The sequence below is a fragment of the Labrus mixtus genome, chromosome 7 (assembly GCF_963584025.1).
Source record: "Labrus mixtus chromosome 7, fLabMix1.1, whole genome shotgun sequence".
NCBI lineage: Eukaryota > Metazoa > Chordata > Actinopteri > Labriformes > Labridae > Labrus > Labrus mixtus.
Genome location: NC_083618.1, coordinates 16,136,612 through 16,159,239, shown reverse-complemented (window position 1 = coordinate 16,159,239; position 22,628 = coordinate 16,136,612). Strand labels below are relative to the sequence as shown.

The following is a 22,628-nucleotide window of genomic DNA, read 5'->3' as shown; positions in this document are numbered from 1 at the left end:
ATACTGCAAAGTTCACTGATCGTAAAGCTTAAAGACTCTTTTCAGTCTACTTCATCCCGAGGGAGAAAGAAAAGTGCAACACTTGTCACTAATTGCCTCATGTCTAAAACATTACACCAGATCTTATATAAAATGGCTATATATATATATTTGCAGTATATGGGCCACCATGTGTAACCAATGACTGTGTGCACCATCGCACCGAAAGCTGCACATCTGTCCAAATAAAAGCTCTCAAAGTAGAGGTTATATTTACCTTGTTGGAGTGGTAATAGTCCAAACCGGAGTCAGTCGGTAACGTACATGAACCCACGCTTGAAGGGGGAACTGGATAAAATCTGACGTCCATCTCAGAGTCCGCAAGACTGACGGCATGAAAGCGTAGCTCCAAAAACCGGTGCGAGTTCTCTCTCTCTCTCTCTCTCTCTCCTGCTCACACACGCGCTCTATCTTTCTCTCTCTCTCTGTGTGTCTCTCTCTTGCTCCCTCTTTTTTTCCTCTCGTGTGTTAAACAGAAAAAGTAGAAGTAAAAGAAGAGAGCATCCGTCCTACACTTTCTTCAGCACTATCTTTGTATTTAGCAGCACGGTGATGCTCACATTTAACATCCCTATAAAGTTCACTTGGAGAATAAAGGGGGGAAGCGAGGAGTAGCTACCAATGAGAAAAAAATGAAAAGTCAGTCGGTCACTGAAGTAGTTTTTCAGCGAGCAGTTTCGCAGGTAAACACACAGAGTTGATCTTGTCGACGGTTTCTCCCGAAACGCTCGTGCTCCGTCCCTGGTTTCCAGACGCGCTGGAGCTTTGTCATGAGGGAGCGCTCACACACATCCATGCGTTCCCGGACACAAGAGAAGCTGCAGGGCTGCGACCTCTACCGGACACAGGAGGAACAGCAAAGAGAGGAGGCAGAGTGGAAATGAGGGAGGATTGACAGGGAGAGTGTCTCCTCCCAAACTAAGGTCAAGTTCTCTCTCCGTTCGCGGGATAGAGACAGTCTGCATGAAACGAAACTCATTCAGATCTATCTCAAGCTAATTTAACTCTGATGAAAGTCTGAATGGAAGAGATCTAAACAAAGATTTAGTGTCCACTTTTAAAAACAACAGCCAGCTCGGCTCCTAACCTCTGGCCTTACCTGACTCTGAACTGGTACAAAAAAACGAAAACCAAAGGATGTGTAAAGTAGGGCTGCACCTTATTAACAATTCCTGTAATATTAGCATCTGCAACACATTGCACAAAGTCTGTCTTTGTTGCAATCATTTAGAAAAACAGTTTTTTGTAAACAAGCAAGGCTTTGTGCCTCAGCATGGGTATATTTTACCATTTGGACTGAGGCCTAATGACCATGTTTTCACACCATTTTCTTGTTGTCTTAAACCAGCCATCAGATACCTTCAGATTAACTAGTGCCAATTTTGTGGTTTTGGATTTAGGAGACAACAAAACAACAGCGAATAGACCTTAAAAAATCTGCTTTTCAGGGGTGAATTTCACTCTTTCATATTCTACTTGGGTAGACGCAACTATAACACAGCATCACAATTTATTAGCTGGTCGTATGTTGTTATTTTTTTAACATCCCATCTTTATTTCCAAAGAAGCTAGTATGTAGAGCTGTTCAAGAAATATGGCTGAGTAAAACAAATGTAACACTTCTAATTGGTTTGTTGTGGAATTGTAAGTATATAAAGTTACCTCAAATGGAAAAGCGGTCATAAAAATACCTTCAGATAGGGGCGCTGTCGGCCGAGTGAATAGGGTGTGCACCCCATGTACAGAGGCTATAGTCTTCCAAGCGGGCAGCCTGGGTTCAAATCTGACAGAAGGTGTAAAAAGCCCCCCCCCCCCCCAATTTTTTTTTTTTTTAAATGATACCAACAGATTTTGCTTAAGTAAATGTATTCGTATACATTTCACTACTTTTCTACCACCTCAGGATTCAGAAGGTAAAATGCAGATGTGATGTCAAAGATTCAAAAATATGTCTATGTGATGTAACACAATGTTTCATAATTCATTGTCTGTACAAATCATATAGCTTCAGTGTTGGAAAAACAGATGAATAATGTATTATTTTAAGTCATACAAACTGAAAAAAACAACTGTTTTATAACCTTAAAGTTATACTTCATGGAATGAATCTGAACTCAAACTAAGAGCTACATTTTTGTGGGATTTCTACACTAACACTGAATCTAAAACAAACTGCCAATAAACCTCCTGAGGTTCTTGTTGTCACATTTTCTCCCTTGGTTTCTTTATAGTATCACTGAATGGACTGTTATGAATTTCCATGAACACAACTGAAAGCTTAATATCAGGAGGGACACAGTTGAGATTCGGGGAAAACAACACTTAGGACAGAAAAGTGTAAAATAAATGTGCAGTTTGAACGTAATTTTTTAATTCTAATGGAGTTTTCTGTCGCTGATCTTTCTAAGGCAACATGACAGAGGTTAATAGGACAAGCAAAAAGAACGGATTGGTGTTTTTCTATTCCTTTTACAAAGTTAAATTGAAATGACTTTCATCTCTCTGAAGCCCCATCTTGTGATTTGTAATACTTGGTATAATTCAGGCCATGAAGATGATGCTAAGCTATCATTTTATGTAACCTCCGTCTCACCTCCACCACTACACACCATCAATGCCTCAGGCTATTTTCAAAATTCCCTTTTTTCCACTCTATTCTATTTTGATGCCTGTTTTCTAGCCAGTAGGCAACTGAATACATGTAAAAAATAAATAGGCTTCTTAACGCCAGATGAATAACATACATTGCGACTTTGCCCTCATTCTGAACCTTACTTACACACACACACAGACACACACACACGCACACACACACACGCTCACACAGTCCCTTTTACACACACCTGAACCGATGCAAAACATACTCGCACAGCGGTGGACACAACAGGATGTAAACCCAGAACAATGTCCTACCAGAGCTTCAAATAGGTCCAGAGAAGAAAAACAACACTGCTCACAGCCGAGTGTGTGTCACACTGTTTTTAAGAAAAGGGAGGAGCGGTGTTATGCGATCACTCGCATGTGGAGTAACGTGTCATTAATGTGTTTTTGCAAGGCAGACAAACATATAAGGTGAGCATTTCAGTGCATTTGTTGCATGTGTGGGAGTATGAAGTGTGTGTTTGTGTTAACCAAGCTGCCATTGTCGTCCCAGTGGGCGACATGTCGGCCCCCTCAGGACTCTGCCTGTGTCTGTGTAGTTATTACCCGGCATGGTGGCTCTGACCCTGGGGTGCGAGGCTTCTTTAATACCCGGCACAGATGGGTCGCACCATGGGCTCGCTGTGGCCGTCTGCCTTCAGCTGCCAGCTCAGGCTGCTCTGACTCCGAGCTCATGAGGTTAACTGTCACGTAGATGCTGATTTCCCTTACTTTTGTTCATCTGTGTCGCTGTCTGTGATTCTTCTCTGTCTGTCTTCTCACTTTCTTCTCTCATACTGTCACTTGTTCACACTGAAGATAAAGTACACAGGAATACCCAGCATGGAACAATGCACGGCTTCATGATAGAGGCATGTGTATTGTGTATGTGTTGCGGCACATAACACTGGCTGTGTATACGAAATCACTCACTAATCACTTTAAAGTGGAAGATGGAGCCATTTCAAAATGCAGTCCAAATGTAGTGAGAATGATAATACCCATTATAAACCCTTTTTACAACGATTAGCCTGTGATACAGTGCTGAAACAAAGATCTGCCATTACAACGCCAATGTAATAACACTGAACCACACAATGGCCTAATATTGTCTTCCCAGTCTGTGATTTTAAACAGAGTTACAACATTGCACCAAAAAGTGGGTAAAGTGTTTTTTGTTGTTTTTCTGTGACACTGGAAATGTGCATTTTTTATCTTCTGTGTGTCCTGTACATATGGAAGAATTGTCATACAGTTACTTATCTACAAACAGACACAGACTCTTTCACAAAAACACGCACTCAGGCAGTGCTGTTCTGTCCTGGCTATGACAATTTACAGTGATGCCATTCGCCTGTTAAGCCAATGTTATTACCTCTGATGCTGACTTTCCAGCAGAACGACTTTGCCCCAACATTACACCTCTGTATGTTTTACATTTAAGACGAAGCTCACAGTGGTTTAACAGGCCCCGCCTTGAACAGACCCCGCCTTGAACAGACCATGTAAAAAGGGCTATGGTGGATTATTAATACCACAATGCATTGGGAAAGTTTGTAAACAAGTGACAGTCACAAACCAACAGTTCAAAATGTACCCACTCTGTAGGCTTAACCCGGGGTTTAAGACTACCAGGCTAATCATTCATTCTAAAATAATCTCTTTTATTAAGTTAAATTCAGATATGATTACTTTGTGATCATTATTTACTCCAATTTCTATTTTGTAATTGTATTGTATCCATTACCAAATACTAAATCCAGTATATTATTCCCATGAGTTACCTTATTTTATGAAAAACAACAAGGATGTATAATTTGGACAGGAGATATATTGTCTTGTCTAACCCAAAATATATAGATTATGATTGAAGAAAATAATATGAACATTGAAATACAGATTTATTTGTGAAAAACACAAGGGGTTATAATCTGGACCCAAAATAAACCCCGGGGTACAAACTGGGATCCCACTTTAACCCCAGGTATAGTGTGGTGGGGGGTTAATGTGGGCTGCTACACCAGCACTTTATACCACCATGCATTACGCTGAAATAAAAGAGAGACACCAAGACATGAATACAAGTGCGGAGAAACTGATCTTAAAAGTGATTTAATTTTACCAATAAGATGGTCCTTTACACTGAACTCTCTATTAAATGAGGAGGAGGTAAATAAGTCAAAGATTATGAACACAACAATAGAGTATCGGCTGGAGAAAGGAAAGGGGGTTGTTTAAAATAAAAATGTTGCAAAAGATGTTTTTTGAATAGATAAAAAGGTAGAAAAGGTAGAATGTTGGCAAAGACTGTAAGTACTCAGACGGGTTCTATTTGGATATAAATGGGAGATGACACAAGGACAGAAAAGTGAGAATCAAGCAACTTCTTAAAAAGTGTTATATTCAAGTGCAACTTCTTTCCAACGTAGGATCCAAATCACATCTTCTAGCGTCTTGAAAAACATTCATCCGCTCAGAGCAATTAGCAGAACAAACAGTTTTTATTACCTTGGTAAGAGCTCCTGCTCAGAGGAAATGAGGGGAAAATATAAAACAATATTTTCCATTAAGGGTTGCGACCCTGATGGTACTCAAATGATGTCAGCAAACTGGTTTTATAACGTCTTCTGAGAGTATTTCATTTTACTTTTTGAAAAGTGATAAGTGGAAAGAGAACTCGGAGAAGTGGTGACTCAAAGCCCTCAACATGTTGTTTCTTAAGCAAAAGAACTCAGTGATGTTCAATAACACTTCATGCTTTTTACAGGAGCAATTGGCTTTAGAGAGAAAAATGTCAGTTTCACAGAAAGTTTTGTGAGAACAAAACACTTGGGAAGATTGGCACAAGACAAAGACAGAAACATTTCTCTTTTTCTTTCTTTTCTGCCCCCTCAGACTTCTTCTCTTGGCTTTAAGTGAGATGTTAATTCTTCTTCCTCATGGAAATCGACACTAATTACAACCAATGAGCGATAAACAAGACCAGGGAAAGAATTCTGCTTTTTATCTCCACACAGAGTGACTCTCATTTACTGCCCCTGCTTTTTTGTTCTACATCACTTTAGATCAGTAACAAGTGATTTTATGACAATACAGGGTATATGCTACTTTCCTCCTGTCTCAGTTGTTCTTTAAAGCAAATGTTTTATTTTATTTATAAGGGCTGTCAGCTTTAACTGGTTCATCATGATAAACTAAGGTCTGAAATTAATACTATTTTTTTAAATCCTGATTAATCGCATGCTTTTTTGACCCTTTAGGCACACCGTTGATTTGCCTCCTCAGTGTCTCCCTGTAGTCACAGTTGTGGAAAAGAACGACCCCGTTACATCTTTGAATGTCTCATTTCACACTAAAAAACTCCCAGACAGATCACTTGACAAGTTAAAAGTAATATCCACCTTATGACATCAAACTGTTCACTTTTTTACCGTTCATTTGAGCTATTTGCATTAATTTTTAACCTGTAACGAGTTCCTTTTTCCGTGGTTAAGTTAAGGTCATAACCTTTGATCTACCGGAAGGTCCTACTGTTCTTCTTCATTTTTTAGAGCAGGGTTGAATTCAAACAGTAAGTAAAGTACTCTCAGCTTAAGACAGCACAACATTTTCAAATATAAGCCTGAAGATTTAATGCAAAATAATGGAATTACAAGCCTGTGATTAAAAATGTGATTCATTAACTATGGAAATGTAGCGATTAATCGCTACACAGCCTTCTATTTACTGTGACTTTAAGACCTCTTCTTCTTCTTTCATCAGATAAATTGTAGGTTGAATCTGTGGATGTAACTTATTTCTATGCGCAATGACATTATTAAATAAAATGTGTGTAGAGGGTTAATGTAACATTTTACAAAAGCTCTCTAAAGACAGCTCACATTCTGAAGGAAGTGTTAGCCATTCATATGGAATCTAGCGTGAACTTATTAGTACCTGTTACATATGAAATAACAGAAACTCCTTTTATATTTACACAGGAACTAACAGGAATTCTAATTGTATTCTTCTGATAATTATAAGTAAGGCTTAAGAAGAGAATACAGCCCCGCTAGCTCTCCTGCTAGCATGCTAACAATGAGAATGTAAACACCATGTTGTACGGCACATTTAACGTTGAGTCTGGAAATCATCTCACACCATTTTCATTTATGTTCAAAGTTCCTAAAAATACGTATTAGGTAACAAACATGTTGACCTCCTGAGAGTGCTAGATTATCAGATTGAGATTTATCCTGCAGCTATTAATTAAGCCCGTTTGTAGATAAAGAAAATTAAGTGAGATGTTCCATAGATATTCACATTTATAAATCTATGGGACATCTGAGGCATTTCCCTCAAAACTCCATACCAGCCTCTACAACAGCAGTAAAAGAAGAGTGGCATGGTTGAGAAACTTGTAAATGGACACAAATTATACCTCTCTGATGAAGTGAAGGGTGGTAAATAAATGACAGAGGATCAGACTTTGATTAATCGGTTTCATGCATTTAAAAACACATGAATTAAAAGTATATGCAGATAAAAGAATGATGTAATCCAACAAATAACCTTCATACACCGAGGCCTCACAGAGCACTAATTCAACATTTCTTAAGTGGCCTTCTCCACCTCCTCCACACGAGAGAATACACATTAGCCTACTCTCTCATCTGTAACAAACAAGCAGAGTTATGCAAGTGTTATTTAATGTCACTATAATAAGACCTTCAGCTGCGCACTAGTAACTGGAAGTGAAGCTGTCAAGGTGCAGCTTCGTCAGACTCTGCAGGACTTCCATTGCTGGTCATTTCGAGTAAAATATTAATGCTTATTCTTTTGTAAAACGGGTCAAAGCTTTCAGGCTCAGGAATTACTGACAGAAGTTTAAGCGGTCAAGTACTCTCGTTGCTAGCATCGCAGCAGCAGCACAAGGTTGCTTCTCTCGTGCAGTTTGTTTCCTTTGATCCCACATGTTAGCTTCCTAGCATCATGGTGCTACTTTTCTTTTTGATTTGATTTAGCGCTGATGTAAATGTTGTTACAGCATGGCCTCTGTCCAGTGGTATCAAGTCCATATAAGGTTGTTCTGAGCAAAAGCAAACAGAGAAGTAATGGTAAACAGGAAATAGTTCAATAGGTCCATTAAGCAGAGAGATGACTCATTAATGACCTTAATTTACACAGAGAGCACACTGGGGTTTTTTTTCCCCCCCCGCAGTATTGCAAAGAAGCAGCAAATCAGCAGAAAAACTAAAACCAGTGAAAACTGATTATGCTGAAAAGACTCACCTTTACTTTGATTTAGGTCATTTATGTTCTGTGCTTGTATAAATGCTCTATAAATTCCTTTGTAAATGACTTTGGATTTTGCCTTTGTTTGTCAAAAAATGAATTTCACTTTATGCCAATTTAAGCTCATTCCGACTGGTACTCAAGTGTTTCATTTTGTACTTTCACATTTCCGCTCATCACAAGCAACTTCAATAATGTTGAATGAAAAACCCATTCAGCTCTGTTTGTTCTCCCTTTAAAACGATTCTTCTCTTTTGGCTCTAAACTGCCATAATCATGAGGGGGAAACAAGGAAATTAATCTTAACAGGACTCTAAAGCATTGTGAGGACAAACAGGGGAAATGATGACACGACCGGGTACAACAAAACTTATAATGGCCGCAGAGGAAACAACCAGACAGCAAGGAGCTTCTAGCCTTAAACCAGGCACACTGACACAAGCCTTTGTGAAGACCCCAGTGTTGTCTGGTGATATTATAATGCTGACCCTCAGTAAATTTGATCTGCTCCCCCAATGATATCATTTAAGCAATATATCACACGGGAGGGAGTGCTGCTGTACTGAATAAAAGCACAGCTGTGGTTCAGCTATGGGCACAATCACAGAGGGCTTTACTGTGACTCTGTAAAGTGTATTTTAAAAAGTGCTGTATAAATAAAATGTTCTATTATAATTATTATTCTTCAGTACTACAGCACAAACTTGAGTGTGATAAACATGTAGCGTTTATACAAAAGTTATTTGAGCATTATATGGTAGTAAACTGTAACAAGCACCAAATCATTTTTTTACTTTATTTTTTTCACTTTGCCCCTCTTGCTACTTTATGTGTTTCTACACGTAATTTCAGACCAAGTACTTTGAATTATGTACATTTATCTGTATGTTTGAATTAGGTCAGCATTAACTAGTTACATGATTCATTAAGGACTGAAATTAATGCATTCTTTTTTTTTAAATTGTGATTAATCACATGCTTTTTGTCCCTTCAGACGCACCGTGGATAAGCCTTCAGAGAGACACCCTTTAGTCATGGGGAAGGAAAAATCAACACGGCTGAATCTTTGAACTTCTCATTTCACTTTAAAAAAAACTCTCACACAGCTCAGCTGATGAGTCAAAATGATGATTCACCTTATCACCTCAATTCCCATTTTTTACCGTTCCTTTTAGCTGTTTCATTTTTTTTTTATCCGTAACAAGTTCCTTTTTTGTGGTTTGGTTATTGTCGTAACCTTGTTCAGAAGGTCCATACTTTATTTAAAAATGTAAAAGCATGGTTGAATTCAAACAACAAGCACAGTTCTCTAAGCTTAATTCTGTATAAACAATCAAAATAAAGCCTGACAATTTTTAATTTTAAATGCGAAATAATGGAATTTCAAACATTGATTAATCACGTTTAAGAATTGATATTAAGCAATTAATCACGATTAAAAATGTTTATCATTTGACCAGCCTTATTTTCATATATCATGTGACCAGATAAAAAAAGAGTCTGTTTACAGAATCCAGCCCTTGTCTTTTACAGGAACCAGTTTAGTCAATTTTGACAAAAAACATCAGTAAATGTTTTGTAAATTAATTATCTGTAACTAGAGCACCTAAGACAGAGTGATACATGCAGTTTGAATTTCATGAGTTCTGTTCTATTTAACATCAGCACTTACAGAATGCCTATTGTCCATCAGCAGCTTTGGACAGCTTTAACTACATTTTTCAGTAGCTTGGTGGTAGCGTTGTTGTTTAAGTTGAGTCAAACAGCTTTTCAGTAGATTATCAGTAATGCAGTGGAATCCTAACAATCTACATTTTCCCTTCGCTAACAGAGCGTTCTGTCACGGTCTGAAATCAAACTTCTAAGGATGAGTTGAGGACGCCAGTCAATACACGGGCATGTATGTGTAGCAGGCTCTTCACTACTGTATAACAGTGATATCACTGTCTAATCCTTGATGCCCACGACGTCCTTCTGCAGTTAAATGTGCAGACAGGTGAGCATGAGTTCATCTACTGGTGAACATACAGGTGAATCCTGAATAAGCTAACAGAACCAATATTGAGGTTAAACATCAACAGTGCAGTCTGTATTTTTTATTAATTTGCAATTAATATGAATGCTATGAATTTCCCTCTGGGATTAATAAAGTATTTCTGATTCTGATTCTGAATGGAAATAGCTTATGTAGCAAGATGCTACATTTCTCCAGGGGTTACCTCTGGTGTAGTGTAGCAAAGTTTTATGTAGAGTCACTAATAACAACTGACTATATTTTACAGGTAGCTTGCCCAACATTGGTTTTCAGATTATTTGGTCAAAACTAACTTTGTATGGATTTGTATGTTGCTTCAGACAGCATAATTTTTCATGGAGAGTCAACATGTACTGGACATGAAATCCTGTATCTAACTTAGCAGCAGACATTTAAAAAATTCAACACACTGAAACCTTTCCTGGCGGTGCATCAGCTGAAATAAAAAATAAAATGTTCAAATAAACCAAAAAGCATGGCAGTTCTAGAATAACATCAATTACATGCCAAAGAAAGCTTTGCAGAATTTGCACTTCTCTTTACCAAAGCAGCATGCAGTTTTGTATCAAAGCTCGTGTGAATAAATTCAGTGTGAGGCTGTGGCAGGCGCTCCCACAAAGGGCTGTTCAACTGTGAACCTTTGCTAACCTTTTCTAGCCACTGACCTTCAATAATGAGACTATGTTGTCTCTTGTTCCTTCGGACAATCGGCCATTGAAACAACTGCCATTCATGGAGTCTGCTCCACCCTCTGCCTGACCCTTTTGCATGCTAGTAATTAGCTTGCAACGGATGCAAACCAACCACATACAATATTTACTTTTCATGAAAACATGTGTGTCACTTATTTTTAATTATAAAACTACTTGTAACACAAGTTCTAATCTAATCAATGGACAAATTAGTTCTAATGAGAGCTGCAGCAAATAATCAATTTATTCAATCACTAGAATAAATCATTCCTCAAGTATTTGATGAACTTATTGAGTGTTTATCAAGCTGGTATGTCAAACATTGGCTGGTTCCAGCTTCTTAAATGTGAGGATTTACTGCATTCCTTTGTCTTTTATGACAATAAATGAAGAGTGTTTTGATTTTCTCACTGTGTGTTAAACAACAGGAGAACTGTAGACTTGGGGGGTTGAACGATTGGGATTTTTTTTAAGACTCAAAGATTAGTCAATTATTTGTTGAAGCGCTTGGCAGATTAATCTGTTCATCCAAAATAATTTATCATTGCAGCTGCTTGTTGTTAATTGCTCATGCAGCAGTAGAAAGACATGGAATTAAAACTGAGATGAAGGTACAAATGTAAACTGCTTCCCTCTGTTTGATGTTCAACAATTATTAAAAAAAGAGCATTCAATTTGAGCCCTTAGATTTCTTGCTATAAAATGTTATTTCAACTTGTGCTTTCACAGCCCCATCATCCCCTCATTCTCCCATTCCACTCCTGAATAAACCCTCCTCTTCATCATCCTCTCATTCCCCCGACCTTCTACTTATGTTGCACATGAGAAATGAGAGGGGGGATGGGAGGGAAGATGAATGAAACAGGGAGTGGGGAATGAAAGAGAGGGAGGGTGGGGGGAGAAGAGAGCAAGATTGGGAAAAATGCCCTTTGACTGGATTTAAAAGTCTGTGGCATTTCATTTTCAGAGAGAGGGGAGCTTCATCTCCTTCAGATCCTTTAAGGGCCAACCTAATTGATTAATGTTTCCATCTCATTGGGAAAAGGAGGGGGACCATTTGAAGCTTAACTGGAGCCTTTTTACATTCCCGAGACTTAAAACAGAACCAGCACAGAGAGAGATGATGACAGAATGAAAGACAGAGTGATGAAACAAAAGTCTAAAAATTCCAGTGGATGAGTGAAATATGTTGAAGGTCGAAATCGTTCCGACAATATACTGACTACACAGAGGAGCGTCTAACCCTTTATACTAAAAGATCCTCCTGTAATGAAATAACGTACATGGTTTTAGCAATGAGCTATTCAGCTTTCAAAGAGGCTGTTTAGGTTTCTGCACCTGTCACAGGCAGCCGGCAGCAGGCACTTTATGTGATTGGGAAATCTAATGTAAGAAAATACATTGCCTGTACACTGAAAGTGAAGTCTAAAGGTGGAAAACATGCTAGCTAGACATAAAACCTGTAGTTAGAAGGGAATGTATTCACATAGCTGGAGCGCAATGAACAGGTGATATTTTCCCTGATAACAACGTATTATGTTTTGTCAGCTCATGATACATGATATACAAGGTTTAATACTCTGTGTGAACAAGACTTTAAGTCAGAGGAACACAAAGCTGATCATGGTTGAATACAAGTCATGGAAATTAATCAGAGGCCAAACTCACAACATTATATCTCTGCATGCTCTGGTTTAAGCTAATTATCCTAGCGTTTATAAAAAAAATCTCAGCTGTGTATACTCGCCCTTTGCATGTTTTTTTTTTTTGACAGCAATGGCGAAATATTTATATACCGAAGACTCTGTGGGCATTTCCAATCAAACAACGAAACCAGCTGAGGGAAGCCAAAACAGTGTTGACCTTTCCCCAACATTGTATACTAAATATGAAAGGTCAGTGTGCATGGTGGGGGAGGGGGGAGGGTAGCACTGAAGTCTAGCACATATAGCAGACACAGACAAAATACTATAATATCTATCAGGCAGCCCCGTACACACTCAGAGGTCATTTGAATGTGATGCGTGTTGAGGCAGGAGGAGAGAAAAGATACATGCTTCAATCTCATTTCGGTATTATTCTGCTGCTCCTGAATTGTAGACATGCTGCTCTGAAGTAGATATTTTATAAACTGTATTAAAACTGCATTTCTTACAGTAAAACTGGGGTTAACATCTGCTCCCCCCTGAGTCAAATAAATACAGCCATTTAATGAAATTAAAAAATATGAAACTCCTTATCAGTAGGCATGTGAATGTTCTCTATTCATCATAATTAAGACCTGATTTATAATTCGTTTTTCTTCAGAAACCGAAGGCATCAATTTAGCTGCCAATCACTCTGCACAAGACTCAAATTAAAAGCAGATAATATTATCTCCTGTGCATTTAGCTGTAGTTCTCTAAGACTGAATTAATATGCATTCTTTTTGACAAGTCATTTCCAGCTTTCTCGGTATCAAACTTAAATGTTAAAATATCTTTGAGTTAAAGTCAACCACTTTTGCCACACTCTCAGTTTAGCTTCCTCTTATATAGCATGTCTGTAACTTGTTTGTAACAAAGAAAGACTACATGTCCTCCAACCAAAAGTTTTCCACAAGTTTCTACTATATTGACACCCAGATAAATATGTTACCACATGATCTTAGCTACATTAGCTGTACAGGTTGTTGAATCATATAGGGCCTTGATAGCATGCACAACAAATGTATGATCTCAAATTACTGTAGGCTGTGAATAAACGTGACCAAATGTACCACAAATAAAACTTTAATACATTACCTCATCAATGACAATAATCTCTATACCTGATGATGGTGGAATTTAAACGATGAAGACACAAACTGTCAACAATTCTTTAAATAAACAAATCATTGGTATGAAACGCCCCCTAGCGTGAAAATGTGCTGATTGTTTGCATAAGGAAGCATAACTTAAGTACCATCACTACACTTTAAAACCTTTAGAGATAAAGGTGATCAAAGGAGACTATTCAGTTTCTAATCCTGCTTTCAGCTGATTTAAATCGAGTTTTAAAGTTCAGTACTACTGGTAATCTAGGGCAAGTTTCAATGTACATATGTTCAAAGCACAAGTTGTGATACACACACACCACACACACACACACACACACACACCACACAACTGAAAAAGCTGCCCCAGATAAGTGCTATGTTAAAATAGATTGATACATACAGTATGTATAATGTCCAGACTGCTTTCTGAGAACAATAGTGTTTATGTCTGGTTTCCATTTTTTTTTCATATCCATCTGCTGCATTTTCATTGGTCCAGTTCATGTGATGCATGATAACCATCTGGAGTAAATACCTCATAAGTTTAACACAGTCATATGACAAGGATCATCCTAACAAGTCATTACACATGTGGGACAGTAAGGGCTGTAAAACAGAGTTGTGTCCTTCAAGTTTGAGCTAAAGAAATCTGTTTTTTTTTTCTTTTGTCCACATGTGGAGGTTTCGTAAAAGTACAGGCATTGTTTATAACATATTTGGTCTAGAAAAGCAGACTTTGGAGAATCCAGCTGCTCAATGGGTACATATCTTTGGTGGTTGTTTCATAGTTTCCACCACAACAAATGGCAGCATACAGGAAGCAAAGAACTCAGTAACTTCCTGCCTTACAGTGTCTCTTGCCCACACTAAGGACCTTATACAATAAACGATTTTACAGTAAATTGGAGATGAGTGTTTATGGAGCGTTGTAGGGGATGAACTATGTATTAAAGAATATCTAAGCGTTGAAATATTCAAAGTTAAGTATGCACTGATGTTCAAAAGGGTTTGGTAAGTTGCTTTTATTTGCAGACTGGCCATCTGGAGTGTCTGGAGTTTTCCTGGTGGATAGTCGACCTGCGGGCCAGGCAGCGAGCCAAACTGACTGATACAAAAAGATTTTGAAACGTCCACTACTCGAGCCCGCTCTGACAGCCAGAGGGGCAGGAGGCTGATTTACGAGGAGAAAAAAAAGAGAAATACAGTTTTAAAAAGATCCAATTAAATACCACAGTATGATTTATTTATATGGTGGCAAGAACAAGAACAACCATTAGTGCAACAAGTGTTGGTTCTGCTAACACCCACTTCCTGTTTGGCTCAGAAATGTTCACACTTACCGCAGTTATAGCACAGAGTTCATCACACATGAACCACCCAAATAAACTATCTGTAATAAAATGAAAATGTATCAACGACAACCATATTACTATTAAAAACATAAACTAACTAAATAAATATGTTACGTTTTAAATGTAAAATAAATCAATGCTGTTTGACTATTTGTATTTCAGTAACATTTCAATTAGACTGATTAATTAGATTTTCATGCCCATACTGTGATGGTTAGATTGTGACCATCAGTTTGTACTTATAATATCTTAACACACATAAAGGAATTTGATTCTGTTTTTATATGGATGATGTAGTTTAAGAGATTTTAACAGTTGTATTAATTGCTGTCTCGGCCGCTTGGGGATAGTAGAAATAAAATAAAAGATATAGAACAATAATCCTTAACCTATTATCACTTCATCAAGTTGCTATGGCTAATTTGTGAGTATGTCTTTGCCAGAGCTGGGCACATGTGCGTTAATTGTACAATTAACGGCTGATAATCAGCGTTAATATTTCTTATTAGTTTTTAACGTGAACGTACATTTTGAAAAATCTTTCACCTCCGGGAAATGCGGTGTCCGTTGATGTCCAAACCCCGCTGTACAAAGACCACGACATTGTAAAGAGCTGACTCTTTTGTTGTTTTTTGATAATACCGGTGTTATGGTTTAAAAAGTGACTTTTAGTCAAATGCGTCTGAGGTTATTGTAGTTACAAAAGATGAGATTAAACTTATTTGATTGATTATTCGTTTTTTTCATTTCAAATAGCCTATTTCTCAAACTACACCGAAACACAGCATTTTCTTTCATTGCCATGACAACCACTTACAGTGCATCAGTATTAATTTCAGTTAGTTTCATAACCAGCTTAATTTTCTCACAGGAGCTAAAAAAATAATAATAATAACAATAATTTTATGAGCTGGCACCACCTAATTAGATGAAGGACTATCAAAGAGTTAAATCGCACACTGATTTGCTTTCATGCCAAAATACTTCTTGGTAAGAGGTAAACAGTATCTTTCACCATAAACATACTGTAGCTCTGTGAATCAGAGCAAATGCCTTTAATGGTTATGTAACGCTGGGGAAACATTCCAACAAGTCCCCTAAAAGCATCCACAGTGACAGGTTTATTTTGACTGTTTCATAGTTTACGCCTAGAGAAGGCTGTTTTATTGAAACTAAAAAAAAAAATTAACAAATCACTGGGCAAAAGTCTCCAGATATTTAAACACTCCCTGTAGTTCTGTGAATGACAAATGACAACAAACAAGCAAGCAGCCGTCAGGCTCTGCTGTCATCAAAGGACTTTTTATTCCTTTTGTGGGGACTTGGAAATTATTAATTATGAATGTCTGAAGAAAAGAATATCTTAAATTTCTTTTCTCCCTGCATTTCAGTTATGACAGGAAACATTTTCAACTCACTGCATCTCATTAATTGTGGTTTCAAAAGGGGGGGAAATAAAAAGATTTATGCAGATACCATCCACTTTAGAGAAACTATAATCTCATGCATGATAATCAAGGATACTTCTCTCGCTGATTCCCTGCGAGCAATTTCCATCAGCAAAAAAAGAAGATATATCTTGGATTTTAGATAAGTGAAGAGAGGAGAGGATCTACAGATTTTTACCATCTTGTAAAGTTACATAAGCCACTCTGGGCCCATGACATACTTAAATAAGCAAAGGTTATGTAACGGCTCTATAACTGCACTTTACCATTGAATAGCAGAGCAAATTAAGTAGGTGCACAGGAATTTACAAGTGAAGCAAAACATTGTACCAGATTCCTGCTTTTGTTCTCTGTGTGCATTAAGCCGTGTTTTCACATAAAAATAAAAGGTACAGCTGTAAAGTATTTCCTGCGCTGCTGGTGACTCACAGGAAGTTAAAGGGAAAAGTGAAAAATAAGCTGCAGAAACGCTGCGCACGCATATGCACGCACAGAAATGCTGTGTGTGTGTGTGTGTGTGTGTGTATGTGTGTGTATGGGGGAGAGAGAGAGAGAGAGAGAGATAGAGAAATGCAACTGCCTGTGTTGTGTATGTGCCATCTATTAAAAGAGAAAGGGGTGTGGTTTTGAGAGCTGAGAGAAGTTATTTATCACTCTGCTGTGTAACCGTGCCCTCTTATAAATTCAGAATAGCCGCTGTTATGAGTAAAGCCTTTCATGGAGTCATTAATATTTGACAGAAAACATGGCTTTTTTATCAGACGTACATTTTTACCATTTCTTTTCTCTGCTCTAGATGTGAGCCCTGTGTCACAGTGCATTACAGGCTTTTGCTTTTATCTCTTTCGCTGCTATAACTGAATCAGCCGCACACTTCCCTTTGTGTCCACTCCACCCCCCCCCCCCCCCCCCCCCCCCCCACCCTCCCCACCCCTTTCTGAGATCATGAATTAAAATTTCTTCCTCTTGTGTTAAAAGACAAAGCATTTAGCCCTTCATCTTTGATCTTAATCTCCATCTGCTTCAGTCGGAATCCTCCTCCTCCTCAATCATAAATGTTGCTTTTACTTCTATTATCACTCTGTTATTAGAAACATCTGCATCTTTATCATGGTTTCATTATTATCATGTCTTTACCTTTCATGTAATTCTACACATGCCCGCAGACATGGAGGTCAGATTAAAAACAGATGTAATCAAGTGAAAAACAGGTTTTCTGTTAAGAGGGTCTCTTTATGGTGAGAAAGAATGTAAACAACCTGCTCTGTTTACGGTGACGTCCCCATAAAAGTAATGAAGTGATCACACGCATTATTTGGAAAAGACACAGGATGTGAATCAAAAAGATGTCGAGCACTCTTTCCTATCAGACCTGTGTAAGACACACTTGCAGTACATGAACAAAAAAGGTTCACATATTAGCTGTAGACAGTATGACAGTAAACTACGAACAAAAAAACACTTTTATATTTAGTATTTAACATCTTTAGTCTTAGTGCAAGCATTGAAAAATTGCACTAAAAAGAGATGACTGATTTTGAGAAAATAAATGTTTTAATTTTAATTGACTTGAGTCAATGGTTGTATGATTGAAGGTGAAGCAGTATATGGGACATGCGTACCTTTATGGATCTATTTGTGGGGGCAATCAACAGAGTGCGACCCAGCAGCCTACATAACTGTCTACCTGTTTTTGGACTCGGTAGGATGTGAAACTGAATTGTCCTTCAGGGATTAATAAAGTCGTCTGCGTCTGAATCTGAATCTAATAGCAGTTTTTCACAATGTTACCACATTTTGATAACCAGTAAGTGGTTAATCAAAAGAAAACTAATTTACCAAAGGTTTAAGAATAATATAAAACACCTTCCTCTACAATGCTACACTTGTCAAAATGCAGGACCAGGTGTGCCACAGTAAAAATATGTGAGTAGTATATATAAACTGTATATAGTAGTATAGTGCATAATTTATATTGTTAAGCCAAAAAAAGCTGCCGAGCTTTATTCTCCTGTTCCTTCCCACTAACCAGAAATAGTCTCATGAAAATCTGGAACAGGTTCAAAGAGACACTTTGGATACAGTCTGTTTCATTGCTTCAAAATGCTTTCAGCTAATCAATCCGTCCATACAACCCAGCCTGTATAACAACGTATGCTGTAAGTTCTAGTTTAAATTCAACATGCTCATCTATCAGGTGCTGTATGTGTAGTGGTATATATAAAATACACTAAATCATGCAAACATGTTATTACATGATCATTAAGATGTTTGTACTTTCCTGCTGAGTTGGAATAAACACTTTTGTGTCTTAAATTAAGTACAAAGCAGCATTTAATATATTTATTACTTCAAGCTGTTCCGATTGATTCAGACATGCATGGAAAGGTAAACATCACACATCCCTGCAAACTGTTTTTGAACAGGCTAATCTAAGGCAAGCCAATAAGATTGTCCATCACATGTTCTACACACAGAGTACGAGCTCCTGCCCTCTGATAAGAGCTTCAGAGTTCCTCGTTGTAGACTGAAGACGTTTACAAATTTAATTTATCCCTGTGTCTTTGAGAATTTTAAATAGTGGCAAATAAGACAGATAGGCACTCGACCATAAGTTGTCTTTGTAACTGGTATTTTAAGAACCTGATGTTATTTATATTCTTGATGTTTTTTCTGGACATTATTTAATGATGTTCAGCGTTTTATGTTTAATGTGCATGATGTTGATTGTTGTCTTTTGATGGCTGCAGCATAGGTGACGAGCAAAGACAAATTTCTCACTTTCTGAGACAATAAAGTTCATCTTGAATCTCCAATGCTACTTAATTCGGTTTCACTGATCTGCAGGTATTTTCAGGTGAGTATTCTGTTTACTAGAAGAAATACTCCTACAGTTTAACTGACGCTGGAAAATCCACCATTTGGCAGCGGACGACTTCGGTCGGCCTCAGATCTGTTTAGTTCACAGAAGCCATTTCAACATGACTTCAGATCACACTTGTGAAACGCTTTCAGTGTGTTTGAGACTTTAATATCCATCCATGTTTCTTCTTAGTAGAGACACAATGTGAATAATGTGACTGCTAGCTTTTTTTGTGTGTGAATACAAATTCCTTTTCTTACAGGCTCGCAAAATTTCAAATGGACTTTTACATCAACATTTCAACTGCTTTTATCTTTTACTTCTCAGCCTACAATTCAACCACTTTGACCTTATTACAGTCATTTCATCTCTTTCTTTTCAACTGACATTTTTACTCCTCCATTCAACTTTTACTGATTGGACGAAATTTGCTTCAACTGCTTGCACTTCAAAGTTACACTGGCACAGTTTTCAGATTTAAATACATTCGAATGGCATTCATTTATATCAGGTTCTTGTCTTAGACTGCCATCTATAGCTTTACTCACTCTACGCTTAACTGACACTTCAACTAGTTTGAACTTTATTTCAATTCTACTGAGCATTTACATTTGACATTTCAATTTCATGAGGTATTTATTAAAAAATGAAACTTCAGACACCGAGCATTTTTGCAAGACCCCTTTTGATGCCTCAAAAAACATTACTATGTTTAATTTAACTTCCATCATAACATAGGTAATACAGCCTTTCCTTCAGGTAGATCTCTATCTGTGAAGCAAATATGTCGACTTATTTTCTAAATTGCAGCTGCAAGAAACCCAACATATTCTTCAGAAAAAGAAGCCATTTCTGCCCAAAAAAACTCCTTTGATTCATGTTATAATTTTTTCTAGTTTGCAATCTACAACATTAAATGTCACTACTGTTTTAAATGTTTTACAATCGCTCTCTGCGACCTCAAATAATGTCATATACTACTGTAGCATCTATAGCTGTTATTCAGACATCATACATGTGCAGTAAGGGCAGAAGAATTTTCCCACAAAAAAACACACGGCCACTCTCAGGCATTAAAACCACGACAACCCCTTCCTCATGACCAGTTGTTGGCCGTTATGACTCATAAAATGATTATATGATTGTGCCACCATTACAATGAATTATGCATGGTGCAAAATATAACCTATGTATCTCAAAATGTATCTTATATCATGTATATATACATATCTGTTAGGTAGATGTTTTTACCTGGAGAAACATAAATTAATTTGTTTTTACATTAAACAAATAAAAACATGAAGCTTATGGACCCATCCTGGTCTCTTGGAGAACCTCCTGAACCCTCATTCTATGTAACCAGCTTGGCGAATACAGTGCCATCAAATATTTATCACAAAAAGCTGAATTAATCATAAATATTCATTGTTACCCTCTGAGAAAATGTATTGACAGAGCTGGCATAACACTTTCCAATTATTCAACAGCACAGCCAGTGTACCAGAGAGAAGCATGTCCTTACCACATCTTGTTCAAATTAAACATTTCACTATTAGCCCAGATTTAATGTGCTCTGTATGCATCAGGTGGCCTTTCAATAGAGCAGGTTGTTTAGTTTAGCAGGAAATGAAATGTGGGGGAAATCACAACAGAGCTGTGTTTGTTTTTTTTATTGTTTTTTTATCCATTGACAACGTGTATCTTTTCTTGTTCAGGTTTAAGCATAGATTTATTTATCTGTAATCCTTCAGAATAACTACAAACTCAAATTGTACCATCATTTACAAGTGGCTGAATGATAACCAAATGACCAAATACAGTAGCTTGTAAAAGAAAACTAACAGATGATCAGGAGTCTTTTTGACACGTAAAAACAAGACATTTTAGTCATTTTTCAACAGCACACAGCAAATTGACACCACAAAAAGTAAGAATTAGTCATCAAGCCATCACTTTTGTCTATCAAATAGTTAATCTTTTCATTTCTGTCATCTGTTCTGTTTCTCATCTGAGAAAAAGAAACGTGCTCTCAGTGCTGTGAAAGAAACAGAGTCTCATATCTCGTCAGCAACAGGCCGGCTGGAACAGTTGCTTTCAGTCTGTTATTTCCATCCATAATGTGCACAGGTGCAGCTTTATTCAATTGGAAGACATTGCTGTGGTTGTACATAAATACATCTCTGTGTTACCAAGTAAAGCTGTTGTCATGGCAATGATGAGGCTTATATAAGTACTGATGTATTTCTGTTGGAAACGAGTGCATTGTCCCCTCCGTGCTCGATTTATCATGATTTGTTTGTACACACACATAAACCGCGATTGATTCAATTGTCTCCATCTTTTTTTCAGACTTAGAGAGAACAAAGTAATGCATGCTGTCTGTTCTTCCATGAGGGAGGATGGCATGTATGTAAAATGCTACAGTTGATAGTGTATGAAGCTTTAGTTAAACAGCTGTCTGGTTGTTGTTGTTTTTTTGCTCTACAGGGATTTTTAAGTTATTTTTTCTTGCTTGTGTTTTGTCATTGTTGTTTATTTATTTATTTAATATAATATCACTAAGGTGCAATCTTTAATCTCTCGTCTTGCTTTCTTGCATAAGGACAAATAATTACCGCTGTAATCCAATGTAGATAAATAAGAAAAGTTTTTCATGCATTTTTCAATTTTTAAATCGCTAGCAAGGCTCGGCTCCAAAGTAGCCACAATACAGAATTGTAGCTATATTTTTAGCCGCATTCTGAAAACCCAACATAGATAATAAGAATCTGGTTGTGCTAATGGTTCTGCATTTTAAAAGGACGTTTCTCCTTGCCACTGTTACTTTGCTAAATGTTGCAAAGTGCTGTGCTCATGGTGGATTAGTGTTTGGTCTCTGTGAATAATAAAACAAGTAGTTCGGTGTAGACCTGCTGTTTCTGAAAAGTGTCTTGAGATTACATTTCTTATGAATTGGTGCTTTTAAGAGGAATTAATGGATTGATTGATTGCTAAAGTTTCAGTTGCTACAGTATCACTTTTATCATTATCGTTCACAAGCTGGCATAAAAAAAGAGATGGAAAGAAAAACATTAAGATTCTTACCTTTCAGCCAACTTTGCTCAGCCGATGGAAAACTTTCCGCGGGTTGGGTTGTCATCCACTTCACCTTTAACCTCCTGTCTGTCTCTGAATCCAGCACCCACCAGCTTTCAGCAGAGGATTAAACATCTATTGACAGAGGAGTGACGTGATTGACAAGTTAAGGTTTCCTTCCTTGTCAGATGGGGCCTCTGTGTGAGTGTGTCTGGTCTTCCCAGAAATCACATTTCACATTCCAGTGTGACTTAGGTTTTTTTTTTCTGCTGCTAAATACGAGGGAAAGTTTTGTTTTGGAGCCCCACTTTTCACACAGTTTGTGTGAAAAGAGTCCCGTACATCGACACAGGGAGGATAACGCTCTTGAATAAACTCACATATGAGTGTTATGTAAAGCTCTTACTTTGCTG

At 37.5% G+C, this 22,628-nt stretch overlaps 1 protein-coding gene across 4 annotated transcripts in view; it reads right to left on the bottom strand.

Annotated features, from left to right (window-relative positions):
• tox2 (TOX high mobility group box family member 2) overlaps positions 1-22,403 on the bottom strand; it is a 128,429-nt gene extending 106,026 nt beyond the window's left edge. For 2 of the 4 annotated variants that reach the window (XM_061043288.1, XM_061043286.1), the window contains exon 1: positions 257-837. In XM_061043288.1, coding sequence (XP_060899271.1) covers positions 257-349 — 93 coding nt within the window. In that variant the 5' untranslated portion in view covers positions 350-837. Of the gene's footprint in view, positions 1-256; positions 838-22,224 lie in introns of those variants that run through there. The other 2 variants (XM_061043289.1, XM_061043291.1) reach the window with 2 other exon arrangements.
• Between the last annotated feature and the right edge of the window lie 225 nt (positions 22,404-22,628).